This window comes from Pan paniscus, chromosome 8 (genome assembly GCF_029289425.2).
Source record: "Pan paniscus chromosome 8, NHGRI_mPanPan1-v2.0_pri, whole genome shotgun sequence".
Taxonomy (NCBI): domain Eukaryota; kingdom Metazoa; phylum Chordata; class Mammalia; order Primates; family Hominidae; genus Pan; species Pan paniscus.
The window spans coordinates 27,030,883-27,049,687 of record NC_073257.2 but is presented as its reverse complement, the minus strand read 5'-3'; the positions used below and the strand labels follow the sequence as shown (position 1 = coordinate 27,049,687).

At 40.3% G+C, this 18,805-nt stretch overlaps 1 protein-coding gene across 8 annotated transcripts in view; it reads left to right on the top strand.

The window, feature by feature from the left end:
• FAM107B (family with sequence similarity 107 member B) overlaps positions 1–8,704 on the top strand; it is an 86,259-nt gene extending 77,555 nt beyond the window's left edge. For all 8 annotated transcript variants that reach the window (XM_034930015.3, XM_008957180.4, XM_034930013.4 and 5 more), the window contains exons 3-4: positions 5,240–5,390; positions 5,953–8,704. In XM_034930015.3, coding sequence (XP_034785906.1) covers positions 5,240–5,390; positions 5,953–6,069 — 268 coding nt within the window. In that variant the 3' untranslated portion in view covers positions 6,070–8,704. The remainder of the gene's footprint in view (positions 1–5,239; positions 5,391–5,952) is intronic.
• The last annotated feature ends 10,101 nt before the right edge of the window (positions 8,705–18,805 follow it).

Genomic DNA, 18,805 nt, shown 5'->3' with positions numbered 1-18,805 from the left:
CACTTTCCATAGGTGTTTTCAGTAGTATAAAAAGGCAGATTTCAAAAGGCTTTTTTTTTTTTTTTTGGTTAAAAGATTACTATTGAAGGGATCTTTAAAAAAACAATTAAGAAGGGCTGGGTGCGGTGGCTCACGCCTGTAATCCCAGCACTTTGGGAGGCCGAGGCGGGTGGATCACGAGGTGAGGAGATCAAGACCATCCTAGCTAACACGGTGAAACCCCATCTCTACTAAAAATATAAAAAATTAGCTGGGCGTGTTGGTGGGCACCTGTAGTCCCAGCTACTCAGGAGGCTGAGGCAGGAGAATAGCGTGAACCCAGGAGGCGGAGCTTGCAGTGAGCTGAGATGGCGCCACTACACTCCAGCCTGGGTGACAAAGCGAGACTCCGTCTCAAAAAAAAAAAAAAAAAAAATTAAGAATATTTCTGATATTATTTAGAGAGATAGATTCTGTGCTCTACAAAGATTACTTTTTAGAATAAATAGGTCAGTTACTTAAACATATCCCTAAAATTGGTTCTTTGGCTTGTATATTTTGAAGTCAGTGGCTTCTTGTTCCTGGTTTTTAGCTGACATTCTTTTGGCATGCTTTACTAGTTGAATAGTTCCTCAATAAATACTTGCTGCTGTACAACATGGAAAAAGATAGGGGCAGTTCTAGAGATAAAGGATACAAGTATTTGTGTTCCAATCCATGCAGGTAAAAATGACTAAACCCGAAATGTAAATGAGGCAGGCCAAACCAAAGATTACAAGATTAAAGAACAAGGGCTGAAATTCAGGCCCAGCGCGGTGGCTCACGCCTGTAATTCCAGCACTCTGGGAGGCCGAGGCGGGCAGATCACCTGAGGTCAGGAGTTTGAGAGCAGCCTGGCCCACATGGCGCAACCCCATCTCTACTAAAAATACAAAAAAATTAGCTGGGCATGGTGGCACGCGCCTGTAGTCCCAGCTACTTGGGAGGCTGAGACAGGAGAATAGCTTGAACCCAGGAAGCAGAGGTTGCAGTGAGCCGAGGTCATGCCACTGCACTCCAGCATGGGCAATAGAGCGAGACTCTGTCCCCCCGGAAAAAAAGAACAAGGGCTAAATTCAAATCAAATTTTCCCTGTACCCTAAGAAAAATAATTAGGCCAGGAGATGTTTGGCTAAGTGAGTAGGCATTGTTCTGTGATGGTCTGAGCCCCAGACCTTTCCTCTGGATGAATGCTGTCCCAGGTAATGAAATGACTTCACTTATTAATACATAGGTACACAGAGTTCAGGTAGATGTGGAATGAATGGGGACTCGCCCCGTCTGCCCTTGAATGTATTTAGTGGTTTATGTGAAATGTACCTTTCAAAGTTGTCTGTATGTTTCATACTCTGGGGGTGGGAATATAAATCATTGCAGCCTTTTTATAGGGCACTTTGGCAGTACTCATCAAAATATGCGATGTGCAGATGCTTAGCCAGCAACTCCGCTTCTATGAATCTAGCCAACAGAAATACTTGTAGAAGTGTGCAGCTATAAATGTCCACAGAGGCTCAGAGCCTCATTGTTTTTAATAGTGAACAGTTGGAAACCAAATAGATGTCTGTCAGTAGGGATGTGGCAGAATTGTGGCATGTTTATATGGGTATAGAAAGTATGGAGGAACATAGACCCAACTGTTGGTAAGATCTCTGGATGCAGGAATAGGTAGGGGTTGATGGGTACAGGGTCTCTACTTTGCATAATTTTGGGGCCACTGTTCACATAGAACATTTGCGATGGAGTGGTGCTCCTCGATTCGTTTAATGGAGAGGGTTTGGATGTGCTTTTGCTTTTTATTTAACACATGGGTATATTACTTTTCTTTTTCTGCAAAGAGCACTTATTAATTTTATAGTTTTTTAAATTGGCTTTGCCCGCTTCAGTAGTCACAGGTAGCTACCTGACCGAGAAGCTGACTTGGGAACTACTGTTACTCTTGGGTGATACTGTCATAAAGGGGTTGAAAGTACTTGTTAGCTGTATATGTCAGAATTGATTAAAGAGAACCAACTATTCTTGTGCAAGGGATGGTATTGTAGTTAATTATGACATTTGGAGAAACTAATTTCTGTCTGTCGACACTATCTCTGTTCCATTTAGACTTAGAGACTTACATGGGCAATGCTTGACTTTTTGCATTCAGCACAGAAAGTTAAGTAATCCACTGTGGTAAAATATTAACTAAATTTATATGACTTCTTGACTGCTGTAAGTAGAGAATATTTATCATATAAGCACCATTTTCCTGAGTTTTTTGTTACTACATATTTTATCTTACTGTCACTATTGTGTAAAATCTTTGAAAGGAAAATGAATACTGTGTAATAGTTAAACCCATTCATAGGTTGCAATAGAGTGTCAGCCAAATGTGTCATACATCAAATCTTCAGCAGCTTTTGCATAATCCAGGAGAATTGAATAATAGTTGAAGTTAATTTTGCCAGTGAAATGTAGGGAAAGAAAAATGTTTGAAATTTAAATTATTCAGATAGCTAAATTCTTAATCCTAAAATTTAAACCCCTTAATTCTGTCTGTAGTGTTATATCAAGACTTTTTGATAGTCATGAAACTGAGTAAAACTTTATTCAGATTACTTAAAAACAGCTTTTCCTGTGGTTAATAACACCTTTATTTTGAACAGAGTACTCTTAAGCAACTTATATTGTGCTGATTAAAGATTTAATCTGTGCATATTTTTTACCCTGTTGTTTATTTAGTCTTGATAACTGTGAAATAAACCATAATTAAATCACAAAAGTCACCTGCCTCTTTTGTTTCCCTGTAAATTTGGCCAAATTTTTTTTAACGGAAAGTTCTGCTAATGAAAATTGGGAAATTGGAGACATATATTATTTTGACTGTGTGTCCTCTGTCATTAAAGATGGACTATACTAGCTGGGTGTGGTTGCTTATGCCTATAATCGCACCACTTTGGGAGGCCAAGGCAGGTAGACGGCTTGAGCTCAGGAGTTCGAGACCAGCCTGGCCAACATGGTGAAACCCCGTCTCTACTAAAAGTACAAAAAATTATCCGGTCGTGGTTGTGGGCACCTGTAATCCCAGCTCCTCGGGAGGCTGAGGGAGGAGAATCGCTTGAACCTGGGAGGAGGAAGTTGCAGTGAGCCGAGATTGTGCCATTGCACTCCATCCTGGGCAACAAGAGGAAAACTGTATCTCAAAAACGAAAAAAAAAAAAAAAATAGAGCTGGGCGTGGTGGCATGTGCCTGTGGTCCCAGCTACTCAGGAGGCTGAGGTGGGAGGATCGCTGGGGCCCAGGAGGCAGAGGTTTCAGTGAGCTGAGATCATGCCGCTGCACTCCAGCCCGGGCAACAGAGAGACCCTGCCTCAGAAAAAAAAAAAAAAAAAAAGATGGAATATACCGATTTTTACTCTAAACAACAACTTTGAATTAAGTTTTTGTGATTTTTAAATACATCTAGATAGGAGAGATGCCAGAATTTCTAGAAATTCTAGATGAATGAGGAAGTATGCAATTGAGGATTGGTTTACAGATGTGATTGTGTGGACTTGAAAGGGATCAAGGTGAGTGTGCTGTTGAATTTCTCTGGCCAGAGCACATATATTGGAAATTGTTATTTAACAGTTGCTCAGATGACTCCTAGTTGGTTAGTCACGGTAGTTGATAGGAGTCGTTTAGAGAACAACCCTGTCCCTTGTCTACAGATTAGCAGTCATCAGCAGCCGGACCAGGAGGTGGTGTGGGAGGTGCTCAGGCCCATCCTGGAGTCCGGGACAGAGTCAGCAGTGCTTGTTGCCTGCAGTTCAGAAAAGCCTGAATTACTGTTCCACCACATGCCTGCGTGCGTAGCATGAGTGTGTGTGCGCTGTTACCTACACCCTGTGCTGCCTGAAATTGATAGTGCTTTTCCTGTTCGGTGGTTTGTCCTATTTTTATTTTAAATTGTCTTGGTAAATTTTAACATCAAGTTGAGATTACTTATGAGTTGGCGGAGACTGGCTAAGATAAGTGACTAAGGAAGACAATAAGAAGAAAGGTGGGCTGGATAATCCAGCATTCTGGAAAGCCATAGGAGAAATCCTAAGGAAATAGAAAAGGCAAATCTTAAGCTAACAGTTAAACAGACAGATATAGCACTAGAGAAAATGCTAAGACATGTCTTTCCCTTGACTTCTCTCGAATATTTCAGATGGAGGGTGGCTAGTTCATGACCTGTTTGGCTTGTTTCTCCCCATTTGGAGAGATGGCAGCCTAATGTATCTCTCAGAAATGTAGGACTTCCCTGAAGGCCGACTTGCTTTCATTGTAAATAATCAACTACACATCTGAAAGGGTTTCGGTGGAGGAGCACTGGACTGAGAATTAGGGGATTAAGGTTCTGCACAGCCATGTCCTTCAGTAACGGTATAACCTCAGATGTGCCTTTAGATGTACAGGAACCCCCTTTCAGATCTGAAAAATGAAGGGTGGGAAGGTTTCCAGGGCCATTTTACTGTCTAAGCTGGTCTTGAGGCTGCATTTAGTGCATAAGATCAGGGGCTAGAGGCCAGGTGTGGTGGCTCACGCCTGTAATCCCAGCACTTTGGGAGGCCGAGGCGAGTGGATCCCGAGGTCAGGAGTTTCAGACCAACCTGACCAACATGGTGAAACCCCATCTCTACTAAAAATACAAAAATTAGCCGGGCGTGGTGGTGCACGCCTGTAATCCCAGCTACTCCAGAGGCTGAGGCAGGAGAATTGCTTGAACCTGGGAGGCGGAGGTTGCATTGAGCCTAGATTGCATGCCACTGCACTCCAGCCTGGGTGACAGAGTGAGACTCTGTCTCAGAAAAAAAAAAAAAAAAATCAGGGGCTAGATTTTGGGAAGCCTCCCCTCCATGCAGAGCCCCCTCATTTCCTGACCATCTCCGTCTCTGTCATGGGCACCCATCACAGTCATTGTACGCACATCCCCACCCTCACTGCCCTCCTTTGCGTAGCCTAGTGTCTTGCACATGGCACGTGGCCAATACATTGTTATAGAATGAATGGATTTTATGTACTCTTTGGGGATCTTCTCTTGCCTTTCTTTCGTGCTGGTGAATTTCTTAGATCACCATGTTGCCTGCTGTAGCCTAGTAGGTATCATGCTAATTCTGTAGACCACTTTTCCGTGGTTGATATTGAAGTTAAATTTCTGTTCATAAAAAATGTAGCCATTAGATTAACGTTTTCTATTTTTGTTAATGCTCTTTCGCAGGGGTCTTGCTCCTCAGAACAAACCAGAATTGCAGAAGGTGATGGAAAAAAGAAAACGAGACCAAGTAATAAAGCAGAAGGAAGAAGAAGCACAGAAGAAGAAATCCGACTTGGAAATAGAGCTATTAAAACGGCAGCAGAAGTTGGAGCAGGTAAGGGGGATTGGCTGGAAGCTGTCTTTTTTTGTTTTTGTCTTGAAGAATGTTGGAGTGTTGGAGCGGGCAGGATTTACCAGACGTGCCAGTGTATACATTTATACCATGAAAGAAATATTGGAGACAAATGTCAGCAAATGGGGTCAAATACGTTCAAGGCAGGGACAAGAATCCTACTGAGGACCTAAAAGAGATCCCAGAGGCAAAAGCAAAACAGGGACATGGCACTGAATTCACACAGGGTGCTGGAGTAATGTAATGAAATTCACTTTCATGAAGACTCCAGAGCAACTGTGCGTTGACTCCAGGATTTGTTTCCTTAGCCCTGTCTTTTCAATTCTTGTCATCTCGTGGTCCTATTTGCAGTGACAGCCAAGTGGCTTCTGTTTCTGTGCACAATTACCCAGACTCTATCCATCCATTTCTTTAAAAGTGGGGGACCAGGAGAGAATTTCTTGTGTGGGGAAGTAAAGTTGTCAGGGACTTTGAAAAGAGAGAAGAGTATTTTGAAAGGCTGCTTGGTTTGTAAATAATTTTTCCTTTTCTGAATGTCATTTAGCTTGAACTTGAGAAGCAGAAATTGCAAGAAGAGCAAGAAAATGCCCCCGAGTTTGTGAAGGTGAAAGGCAATCTCAGGAGAACAGGCCAAGAAGTCGCCCAAGCCCAGGAGTCCTAGGCTGAGGCTGCACCAAGACCTCGTGTGTCACCCCACAGAGCTGTCTGTGGGTGCCTTCTCAATCTCAGGGCAAAAGCCCCTGGAGAATATTCCAGCCAGCAGAGAATTTTGACTTGCAGTAGGATTTGGTTTGGTTTTCCTACGATCTGGGTGGATGCCTTGCCTGTGACAGTTGCAGTTCCTATTCGCCAAATGAAGGGCAGTGCCCCGCACGTAAGTTGGAATGATGGACCTGTGTTCAGAGACTTAACAGAACCAACAAGCAAAACAAGTGAGAACAGGAAAAAGGAAGAGGACACTGGAATCAATTCTTGAGAGTTGCACTACTTGGTTTTTCTTCCATTCCAAGTTTCGTGGGACCCAGAGCCTTTTTTCTTTTAAAAGCTAAAAAAAAAAAATGTTTAATTCCTCTTTTTGTTATCTGTTAGATAATTGAGATCACCTAGAAATGCGTTTAATCTGTTCACTCACTGTAAATTTTGAGGACCCAGAATTTTCTTGTTTAATTTATACTTTCACCCCTGTTGCAGTTAACACCAGAGAAGGAACGTGAATGTCGAGCACAGCCACTACCCTTGTTGGCACTAAATTTAGAAATAGGGTGAGAAGTTTAAAAACCCATCTTGATTTTATTTTCATTCCTTTTGGTTCTTTGTGTAATAATAGCAGGCTACATAGTGACATTCCAGTTCCAAGAAGGTACATCCTGTCCATTCATTAATTGCTTTGATTACTAGGAGGGTTTCTGTTCAGTTTTGTTTTTAAATGTCTTGCTGATCTAGTTCTTTCAGATGGAATAACCTTCCAGTCCCTTAGAGAGTGGAACTAGTCCATATAACCCAGCTTCAGTAGCAAAAGTAGAAGCTGCCACATCTTTTCATTTCTCCAAGAGGAGTGTGGGGAAGGTTCCCATGACCAGCTGGGCGGTCAGGATTTCTCTAGGCATTCTAATGTGAAATAAATGTAGGCTGCTCTCAAGGAGGCTTCATCAGAAGATGTATAGCATTTGAATGTCTAATGATAATGAATATCATTAGAATCCAAGCTTTGAAAATTTCTGATTAATGCTCATGTATTTCTTTATCTTTGTTTTTCCTTGTGAAGAAAGACTTTCACCACTGTCTGAGTGATGATGCTGTTGATAAGGATGATGTCGATGACTACTATATTGCATCTCTCAGGAACAGCTGATGGGAAGGGAGGGGCTGCTGAGTTCCCTTGTTCTAGCTAGCAGCACGCTCCTCAGAGAGGGGGCCGAGTTACAGACAGCAGCCGCATTCTCATGCAAAATTAGTTTTAAACTGCCAGTGTGGGCATCGGTACCTTTTGCCTGGGTGATACCGAAGAATTGTTGAGGATTTAGTATGCTCCGTAGAGACAGTTCAGCCAGTCATTTCTGCATTGGAGAGACTTCTCATACTTTCTTTGAAGACTCATAGAAAGCTGGATCCAGAGCTTTTGAATCCTTAATTAGCATAGTAGAAATTAGCTTTCTATGGGAATGCTTTAGTGTTAGCAGTTGACAATTAGGCCCATATTCAATCTGAATGGGAACAAAAGTAAATGCAATGATAATATACTGCTAGTTAGAGAAACATGTTAGTTGATTATACCTGAAATGGATTATTTATCTCATCAGCAAGTATTATTTGAATAAAATGAGAAATGCTTAAGAAAAATTGTTGCTCTATAGTATTTTGGTTTCGAAGAATGGAATGGTAACTATTTTTTTCCATCGTTCTTTTGAGAGAAGGAAGTGTGATGACTGATGATCTTGAAAAGCCCATTTCTGATTGCACATTGACTGGAATTCTTTCTTTGTGTCTGTGGACTAGCGATGCTGTTTGTAAAATGAAGATTCGGGACTGGCTCATATCTTTTTATCTAACTAGATGTCAGATCTTGAAATCTGTATTCTCGAAGCAATTCTGCCACTTGATCGTATTCACAGGGGCCCTGGTAGGCTCCTTTAGAAGGACCATTTCTGTTCCTAGAGCTTAACTAGAATTCATTCTTCACTGAAAAAAAAAAAAGTTACTTAAGAAAGCATTTCTTTCCTAATCTCACTCAAATCTGCAGAATTATTTGTAATTAGTAATACAAAATCTGGCCAAAAGGAGACTTGTAAATAGCGTAAAGTGGTGTCTTATGCTAAACGGTGGAATGTATAGGCAGAGAAGCTCTTTGAAGTTGTCAGATGAGCTGGGCTTACAAGCCTGATTCAAACAGGCTGTCAGTCTCCTCTCACCCCTTAATACTGTGCAACCCAAACTCCTAGGACTCTTGAACATCTGAGCAGTTTTGTGCTTTGAGCCACTTTTTGACAAAAATGGCTCCATTTTTCCACAGCGTGGTTTTCTTAAAATAGTTTAATGTTTTATAGTCTCATAGTAGTAGTGTTGCTTTCTAAGCTATAACAGTCGACTTTATTCTTCTACTCTGAAAAATCTTGACTTGTTTGAGTGTATATAATATATATAAAGGGAGCCTTAATGGATTGGTTTTCATAATTTAATATTTTTTGTATTTGCTCTTGTATAATTGTTTTTAATGGAAAGTATTAAAGAATTGAGGGTGGAATTCTTAGAACCAAAGTTATTCTTAATAAAAATCACCACATGCTTGGACCATGCAACCATGTTTGTCTGATCTGTTGAAGGTGTGCATCTGGAACAGAACGGGGCTGGGTTCAGTTCAAAGGTGAGAGTTGGTTCCAGGGTCTCCCTTTTGATGACTCGTCCTCATTGACAACCTTGCCCCCAAATCACTTATGTCCTATTGCCTTGTGGCAGTCAAGCTGACAGTTTATCATATCAAACAGAGTCATCTCAGGTATTTATGGCACTGTAAATTACACATTGCAGTAGGCCATATGGCCCTTTAGCAGCAGCCATCAGTCAGTCCTCAGCTCAAAGTATTCTGCATTTTAGATAGCTTGGTAGGACAGTGGGAGACATGTTTTGGGAAGGGCCATTGTTCAGTGCATTTGACCCCAGTACATACGGCATGTCTGAAGTGTGATTATGAGGGTTTTTTTTTTTTTTGCTTATTCAAGTAAATTAATGTTATTCCTCAAAGAAGTTACTTTGGAAAGGTATACGCCTGATTGCATTATACTACTGGTATACTTTGGAGGTTCAAGTCTCTTTATAATTATGCCTTTATTTTTCAACTACAAATTATTACTCAGTTTGATCACCCAACTTCTAGTGTCTTTGGACTTTTTAAAAATATTATATCTACTCAGGAGAGTAAAAATGTACTATCTCTAAGGTTATACCATGAACTCTAAAGCCAGTGCAGAAGATAGATTCCAAAAATCATTTGAGGAGTAGCTGTATCCTTGGAATAACTAGGCGGTTTGTCCCGGTGACTGTGTTGAGGCTGTCAATCCATTTAATTCGACCACTTCCCCAATCTCTCTTTCTCTCTCTCTCTCTCTCTCTGTGTGTGTGTGTGCGTGTGTGTGTGTGTGTGTGTGTGTTTTACAGTAGTGGTAATAGATTTGAAAGAAGACAGGGCAATTAAAGTGTTTAGTAAGATTTAAAATACTGTAGGACAGCTAAAAGAAGTTTTAAAATAATACTACCCGGCATACATTTCCTAGTATAATAAGAGATGAAGTATTTTACTTCCAGGGTCTTCGGATAAATAAAATCTTTATGAGCTAGCCTAACAATCACAGTTTCTACTTCGTTTTGTCTCATGAGAAAACATAGTCTGATTATCAATTGGGGATCCTTTGAATATCTTCCCACTTGCTCCTACATTTTCTAGCAAGATGATAATTAGCACTTGCCGTGGCACAAAGGGCACTTGCTCACTCATTTATTGAAAGTGTGTCCATTGCTACTGCAGTCCTGCTATTCCTAGAAACCCTCAAACTATATATGTGCATGTGTGTCTAAGTGTAAATATGTATGCACATATTTGCATTGATGTTTATTTTTATATCTATATAGAATATCATGAGGTCGGGCCAGGTATGGTGGCTCACGCCTGTAATCCCAGCACTTTGGGAGGCCAAGGCGGGTGGATTGCTTGAGGTCAGGAGTTCAAGACCAACCTGACCAACATGGTAAAACCCCGTCTCTACTAAAAATACAAAAATTAGCCAGGCGTGATGGCACGTGCCTGTAATCCCAGCAACTCGGGAGGCTGAGGCAGGAGAATCACTTGAACCTGGGAGGCGGAGGTTACAGTGGGCCAAGATCACGCCACTGCACTCCAGCTTGGGTGACGAGACTCCGTCTCAAAAAAAAAAAAAAAAAAAGAATATTATGAGGTCACATTGATACCTCCAATCCCAACCTAGTGGCATGTTCTTTTCCTCCTTTCCGAATTTGTCACTCCCTCCTCCGACAGTGACAACCCTGGCTTCCACTGTCTCCACTCATTTATTTTCTCAATCCCCTGACCTTCCTCAGCCGCTTTCACCTCCCAGGCACTGCCTAGTGGCTTTGTGACTGAATTAGGAAGTAAGGGAGAAAGAAAACAAACAGCAATTTTTCTTGAGCATTTAAATATGTATTGCTAATTAAATTAATTAAATCACCTCAAACAGCCTAAAGTGCGGCTATAGATTGAGTATACCTGATTGTTTGAAACCTTGTAAACTCCTTAAACATTATGTCAACTATACTTGAACACAATGGTTAGCACATTTTAAAAATAACTTACCCATTTAAAAAATCAAAATCAAGCTTTATGTCCATTATTACTGTTTTTGAGATAGAGTCTCTCTGTTACCCAGGCTGGAGTACGATGGTGTGATCACAGCTCACTGCAGCCTTGACTGCCTGGGTCAAGTGCTCCTCTCGCCTCAGCCATCTAAGTAGCTGGAACAACAGTTACACACCACCATGCCTGCTAATTATTTTTTTGTAGAGACAAGGTCTCACTATGTTGCCCAGACTGGTCTGGAACTCCTGGCCTCAAGGGATCCTCCTACCTTGGCCTCCCAAAGTGCTGGGATTACAGGCATGAGCCACCGTGCCTGGCCATTTGTCCATTAGTTTTATACTTTTAAAACACTTTCCTACTACTATGACCATATTTATTTTATTTTATTTTATTTATTTTTTATTATTATTATACTTTAAGTTTTAGGGTACATGTGCACAATGTGCAGGTTGGTTACATATGTATACATGTGCCATGCTGGTGTGCTGCACCGACTAACTGGTCATCTAGCATTAGGTATATCTCCCAATGCTATCCCTCCCCCCTCCCCCCACCCACAACAGTCCCCAGAGTGTGATGTTCCCCTTCCTGTGTCCATGTGTTCTCATTGTTCAATTCCCACCTATGAGTGAGAATATGCGGTGTTTGGTTTTTTGTCCTTGCGATAGTTTACTGAGAATGATGATTTCCAATTTCATCCATGTCCCTACAAAGGACATGGACTCATCATTTTTTATGGCTGCATAGTATTCCATGGTGTATATGTGCCACATTTTCTTAGTCCAGTCTATCATTGTTGGACATTTGGGTTGGTTCCAAGTCTTTGCTATTGTGAATAGTGCCGCAATAAACATACGTGTGCATGTGTCTTTATAGCAGCATGATTTATAGTCCTTTGGGTATATACCCAGTAATGGGATGGCTGGGTCAAATGGTATTTCTAGTTCTAGATCTCTGAGGAATCCCCACACCGACTTCCACAATGGTTGAACTAGTTTACAGTCCCACCAACAGTGTAAAAGTGTTCCTATTTCTCCACATCCTCTCCAGCACCTGTTGTTTCCTGACTTTTTAATGATCGCCATTCTAACTGGTGTGAGATGGTATCTCATTGTGGTTTTGATTTGCATTTCTCTGATGGCCAGTGATGGTGAGCATTTTTTCATGTGTTTTTTGGCTGCATAAATGTCTTCTTTTGAGAAGTGTCTGTTCATGTCCTTCGCCCACTTTTTGATGGGGTTGTTTGTTTTTTTCTTGTAAATTTGTTTGAGTTCATTGTAGATTCTGGATATTAGCCCTTTGTCAGATGAGTAGGTTGCGAAAATTTTCTCCCATTCTGTAGGTTGCCTGTTCACTCTGATGGTAGTTTCTTTTGCTGTGCAGAAGCTCTTTAGTTTAATTAGATCCCATTTATCAATTTTGGCTTTTGTTGCCATTGCTTTTGGTGTTTTAGACATGAAGTCCTTGCCCATGCCTATGTCCTGAATGGTATTGCCTAGGTTTCCTTCTAGGGTTTTTATGGTTTTAGGTCTAACGTTTAAGTCTTTAATCCATCTTGAATTGATTTTTGTATAAGGTGTAAGGAAGGGATCCAGTTTCAGCTTTCTACATATGGCTAGCCAGTTTTCCCAGCACCATTTATTAAATAGGGAATCCTTTCCCCATTGCTTGTTTTTGTCAGGTTTGTCAAAGATCAGACAGTTGTAGATATGCAGCGTTATTTCTGAGGGCTCTGTTCTGTTCCATTGATCTATCTATATCTCTGTTTTGGTACAAGTACCATGCTGTTTTGGTTACTGTAGCCTTGTAGTATAGTTTGAAGTCAGGTAGTGTGATGCCTCCGGCTTTGTTCTTTTGGCTTAGGATTGACTTGGTGATGCGGGCTCTTTTTTGGTTCCATATGAACTTTAAAGTAGTTTTTTCCAATTCTGTGAAGAAAGTCATTGGTAGCTTGATGGGGATGGCATTGAATCTATAAATTACCTTGGGCAGTATGGCCATTTTCATGATATTGATTCTTCCTACCCATGAGCATGGAATGTTCTTCCATTTCTTTGTATCCTCTTTTATTTCCTTGAGCAGTGGTTTGTAGTTCTCCTTGAAGAGGTCCTTCACATCCCTTGTAAGTTGGATTCCTAGGTATTTTATTCTCTTTGAAGCAATTGTGAATGGGAGTTCACTCATGATTTGGCTCTCTGTTTGTCTGTTGTTGGTGTATAAGAATGCTTGTGATTTTTGCACATTGATTTTGTATCCTGAGACTTTGCTGAAGTTGCTTATCAGCTTAAGGAGATTTTGGGCTGAAACAATGGGGTTTTCTAGATATACAATCATGTCGTCTGCAAACAGGGACAATTTGACTTCCTCTTTTCCTAATCGAATACCCTTTATTTCCTTCTCCTGCCTAATTGCCCTGGCCAGAACTTCCAACACTGTGTTGAATAGGAGTGGTGAGAGAGGGCATCCCAATCAATAGAAAAAGAGGGAATCCTCCCTAACTCATTTTATGAGGCCAGCATCATCCTGATACCAAAGCCGGGCAGAGACACAACCAAAAAAGAGAATTTTAGACCAATATCCTTGATGAACACTGATGCAAAAATCCTCATTAAAATACTGGCAAACCGAATCCAGCAGCACATCAAAAAGCTTATCCAACATGATGAAGTGGGCTTCATCCCTGGGATGCAAGGCTGGTTCAATATATGCAAATCAATAAATGTAATCCAGCATATAAACAGAACCAAAGACAAAAACCACATGATTATCTCAATAGATGCAGAAAAGGCCTTTGACAAAATTCAACAACCCTTCATGCTAAAAACTCTCAATAAATTAGGTATTGATGGGACGTATTTCAAAATAATAAGAGCTATCTATGACAAACCCACAGCCAATATCATACTGAATGGGCAAAAACTGGAAGCATTCCCTTTGAAAACTGGCATATTTATTTTTATATTCTCCTACATATTCTGTTATACTCTCCTTTCTGGGCTTGCAGTAATTTTACCAAGACTAAAAGGAAAGAAATGCCCCCTCAGGCTAACTGAAGGAGCAAGATCTGGGTTCTTGACTGATTCTTAGGATGGAGGGCCTGGCAGCACAGTCCACGCTGCTGCAGTCATGGGTCATGGGCCCTGGACAAAGTCCTTTGTTAAAATTAATTCTTCCTTGCTTTGTCATGGAATTTTTAATATCTTGCCATTTCTTCTTTCATTTTGGAAACTTGGTGTCCTTCCCAGAAGTGGATGCTTTCATTTTGCATAGTCGGCCTGACCTAGTCATTGTCTTGCCTTTTTATGATCTGTTGATCTTCTCCATTACTGTAAGTGAAAACTTACATATGCCTATGAATATCTCATATAACTAGGATCATTTTGAGATTTTGTCTAGTAGAATCATTAAGTCTGTGTGGTGAACGCTTGTCCCTGAGATATTTGGCTATTTATTATCTTTGGACATAACTGCTGGATCCTCTTTTATTTGTGATCATATATGATCAAGTGGACTCCTTTATTTGTATTTATTATATGTGACCACTGATGACGATTTTATTTTGTTTTTTTGAGACAGAGTCTCAGAATTCTGTTATCCAGGCTGGAGTGCAGTGACGCGATCTTGGCTCACTGCAGCCTTGACCTCCCAGGCTCAAGCAATCCTTCCACCTCAGCCTACCAAATAACTGGGACTACAGGCATGCACCACCATGTCTGGCTAATTTTTTTTTTTAGTTTTTTTTGTAGAGACAGGTTCTCACTATGTTACAGCTCAGACTGGTCTTGAACTCCTGGCCTCAAGTGATCCTCCTTCCTCAGCCTCCCAAAATGCTGGGATGACAGGTATGCACAACTGCGCCTGGCTTCTTTTGTCTGTTTGTACTATGTTTTTCTAGTTTATCTTATGATTTTGTTTATTCCTATAAGGATAGCTAGAAACAAACACATGTCTATGGTTTATGAAAATGTATATTCTTCATACAACATATAAAATGTCCACACATATATGAATAGTCCCTTAGCTATATCCTATAATCATCTTAATTTTGTATTACAACTCCTTTTTCTCTTGGAGTCTCTATGAATGTGTGTCCCTTTATAGACTCACCTTATAATTTTCATCTCCTTTTTTGGATGCTCAGAATATTACAGCTTGACTGGCAGAAGTCCTTCAAGCTTATTCTTTTGTTTTTGTGGGGTTTTGGTTTTTTAAAAAACATATATTGCTTTTGACAGTTATGGCAGCATCCTTACTTTGTTACAACAATAGGATGTTTGGGGCCATCCTAATTTTTTTTTTTTTTTTTCTGACGCAAGACATAGGACTGTGTGCCTTTCAAGAAGTTGTGGTTTCTTTTTTGATGAAGGATAGAAACAGAGATGATCTGGCACTAGAGGTGCACAAGAGAGTTGCTAGTGGACAAAAGTGTCCTTGCACTTATAGTAATGACAGAGCTAAAGAATGTGAACTCATCCTTGTTTTTCCATTTCAACCCTTTATGTGGTTCTACCTTATTTTTCTTATGAGATCTTATTAAACCAGAAATATTTCCATTACACTTACAAAGATTAGTTGCGATATTTTCTTTACAGATAAGAGTTATGAAAGGGTATTTACCAGACCAGATACCGAAACACACCTTCAAGCAACAGTAATTTAACTGGCCCAATATTGGCTAAGAGAAGACAAATTGTTCAATGGAGTGGCATAAAAAGTCCAGAAAATGACTGACTTGCATGTCAAAATTTACAATGATTGAGGTGGGATTTTATTTCAGATCAGTTAGGAAAGGATAAACAATGCAGTGAAAAGTTTTGGGGCAACTGGAACCAAACAAATATATATTCCTCTACGTGAGAATAATTTCCAAATTTATTAGTGTTCAGCATAAAAATAAAACTGTAGAATTATTAGAAGAAATTATAAGGGAATATTTCTATAATCCTAGTGTTGGAGGAGGCTTTCCTAAGCATAACATTTAGCCCAAAATCTATAATGAAGAAAACTGACAGATTTAACTAGTGAAAATTAAATGCTTTTGTACAAGAAAGATATAAGAAAGGTTAAGTGTCACAGACTAAGGCATATTACATATACAGCAATACCTGGATTACATACAGAATGTCTGTAAATGTTAATCTAGTAAAAAAAAAAAGTATATGAGCAGGCAATTCACAGAAGATGGAATAAAAATTGTTAATCAACATATGAAGAGATGCTCACTCACTACTATCAGGAAAATGCAAACTAAACCAACAATGAGGTAACTTTATACAAATATTCACAAGGCAAATATTTAAAAGACTGATAATAGCTATGGTTGGTGAGGATGTAGAGAAGCATGTATTATATATACAACATCAGGGGAAGTGCAAATTAGTAAAGCCAATTTAAAAACATATTTTCACATGCTCTAGAATGGATATAACAAAAAAGATATACAAATACGAGTGTTGACTAGGATGTGGAAAACTTGAATCCCTTGTTTTATTGCTGGTGAAAATGTAATGGCATAGGTACTTTGGAAAAGTTTGACAGTTTCTTAAGGAGTTAAACAGATTTATCATATGACCCAGCAATTCCGCTCCTAAGTATTTACCCAAGAGAAATGAAAACATACCACCATACACAGAGTCTTGCACACAAATGTTTATAGCAAGATTATTCATAATAAAGTGTGGAAGAACCCCAAAGGTCCATGAATTGATAAATGGACAAGCAAATGTGGTATGGCCACACAGTAGAATATTATTCAGCCATAAAAAGGAACAAAGTACCAATAAATGCTACAACATGGATAAACTGTGAAACAATAAAACTTAAAAAAGTGCACATATCTTTTGACATGCCAATTGCATTTCTAGGAATGTGACCTTAAGAAATACTTATGTGCATAGAGATTGTTCTTCAAAGACATGTGTGGCCAGGTGTGGTGGTGTGCACCTGTAGTCATAGCTACTCTGAAGGCCAGGGTGGGAGGATCGCTTGAGCCCAGGAGTTCCAGACCAGCCTGGGCATCATAGAGCAAACATTTGTTGGGCAAACGTTTTTTGTCTCTAAAAAAGAGAAATATTTACAGCATTTATCATAATTTATCTTGCAAGCAGCCTGCTTATCTAGTAGTAGTTTGCTAGATTAAGTCTAGTACATTCCCATTCTCTTTATGGACTATAATGCAGCTTTTAAAAGAACAAAATATATTATTATACATATACATAAATAAGGCTTGGAAGCTATACCCCATGAAAATGTACAACTATTTTGTATCCAAAATAATTAAAAATAAAAAAATTATAAACTAAAATTCCTGAAAATAAGTATTGACCCAAATAGCCTATAAACTGAAAGAGAAAATGATATTTCTCTTAGAACACACTTTCATTTTTCTCCCTGAAGAAACCTGAAAACATTTATGGACAGACCTTTTTGTTTTTCTGTTTGGATTGACCTGAAATAAAATTTTTATTATCAACAACAAAAAGCAAGCTGTGGAACAATAGAAATATGATCTCATTTATATGAAAAAAATTTTAAGTATTCATATCCATACATCTATACAAATGCTTGCAAATAGGACTGGAAGTTTACCCAACATATTAACAGTGGCTACTTCTAGGGGAGGGAAGGAATTTAAGGCCAGAAATAGAGCGGCTTCTGTATGTAATCTGCATATTTGTGATCTTTTTTTTTCCCCAAGACAGGGTCTCACTGTCGCCCAGGCAATGAGTTGATCGCAGCCCGCTGCACCCTCAACCTCCCAGGCTCAGGTGATCCTCCTGCCTCAGCTTCCCGTGTAGCTGGCACTACAGGCACTCGCCACCACACCTGGCTAATTTTTCTATTTTTTGTGGAGACGGTCTCTGACTATCTTGCCCAGGCTGGTCTTAAACTCCTGGGCTCAAGCACTTCACCCTCCTCAGCCTCCCAAAGTGCTGGGATTACAGGTGTAAGCCACCGCGCCTGACCAATATCAGTATGTATTTAAAATTGTATACAATCAGAATGAGTCCCTGAATCACGAGTGTTTAAAACGGCATAAAAGCAAAGCTTAGAAACTAAGTCTGCGTAATACAAAACTATCCCTTAAATTCTAAACACTGTTAATTTCATAATTATTGACGTGTACAGTGAACACCCCATGAAAGAATACAAGAGCGGTTTCAATGTTCCCCAAACATGCAGACTTATAGTTGAAATCATCGAAGGGAAAAAAGATCTAGCGAAAAAATAGAAGCTCTGACTCCAGAGCGGCACTGAGAAATGTTTCGAGCTTTTGCCAACCCCGTAAGGGTGGAACAAAGACCTGAGCTGGGGCTCCTCGTAAGTGACCCGAGGGGTGTAGGTTTCGCCATGAAAACAGCATTGCCCTTTAGAGTTTTCCGCTGCTCCTGGGACTCCAGTGACTGCGGTTACAGCCCTCTGGTTTTCCTCCTATTGTTTTCATTGGCCGGGGTCTAAGTGACTTGGAAGTGAGGAATCGGGAGCTCTGTAATGAAATACTGCTGCTCGGTGTGCGCAGGGCCCTGGGAGAGCTCCAGCTTGGCCAGTCAAGGTCTTCTTGGCAGATGTTCTTTCTTGGATGACGATGGAATTCTCTTTCCCTTCTCCCTTGATACCAGGTGGGGCCTTCATCGTATTACTAAGAGTCGATTTATTACTCTTTCCGCTCCTTCTGGTTGAATACTTGAGATAGACGCTTAGGAAAGGAGCTAGCCAAGCCCTGGAGAAATGCTGACTCTTTGGATTTAATTTGTGAGGCCTAATAGAAGCCGTCACAGAGGCTGGCTAAGGGTAGAATTAGCAGCAGAGAGTAGAGGCTGCAGCCTCCCCTGCTGTGACTTCATGATTGAAGCTTGAGGTGCAATCTCATGGGGACCTCCTTGGTTGGTTGTCCGTGGTTATTTACTCATTAAGAGGTTCCAGGAAATAATGGCACCTGTGTTAGCCAGGTGCCAACAAACAGTGAAAGTAGCATGATTAAAAACATTTACTGTGAGGCTGGGCACAGTGACTCAACGCCTGTAATCCCAGCACTTTGGGAGGCTGAGGCGGG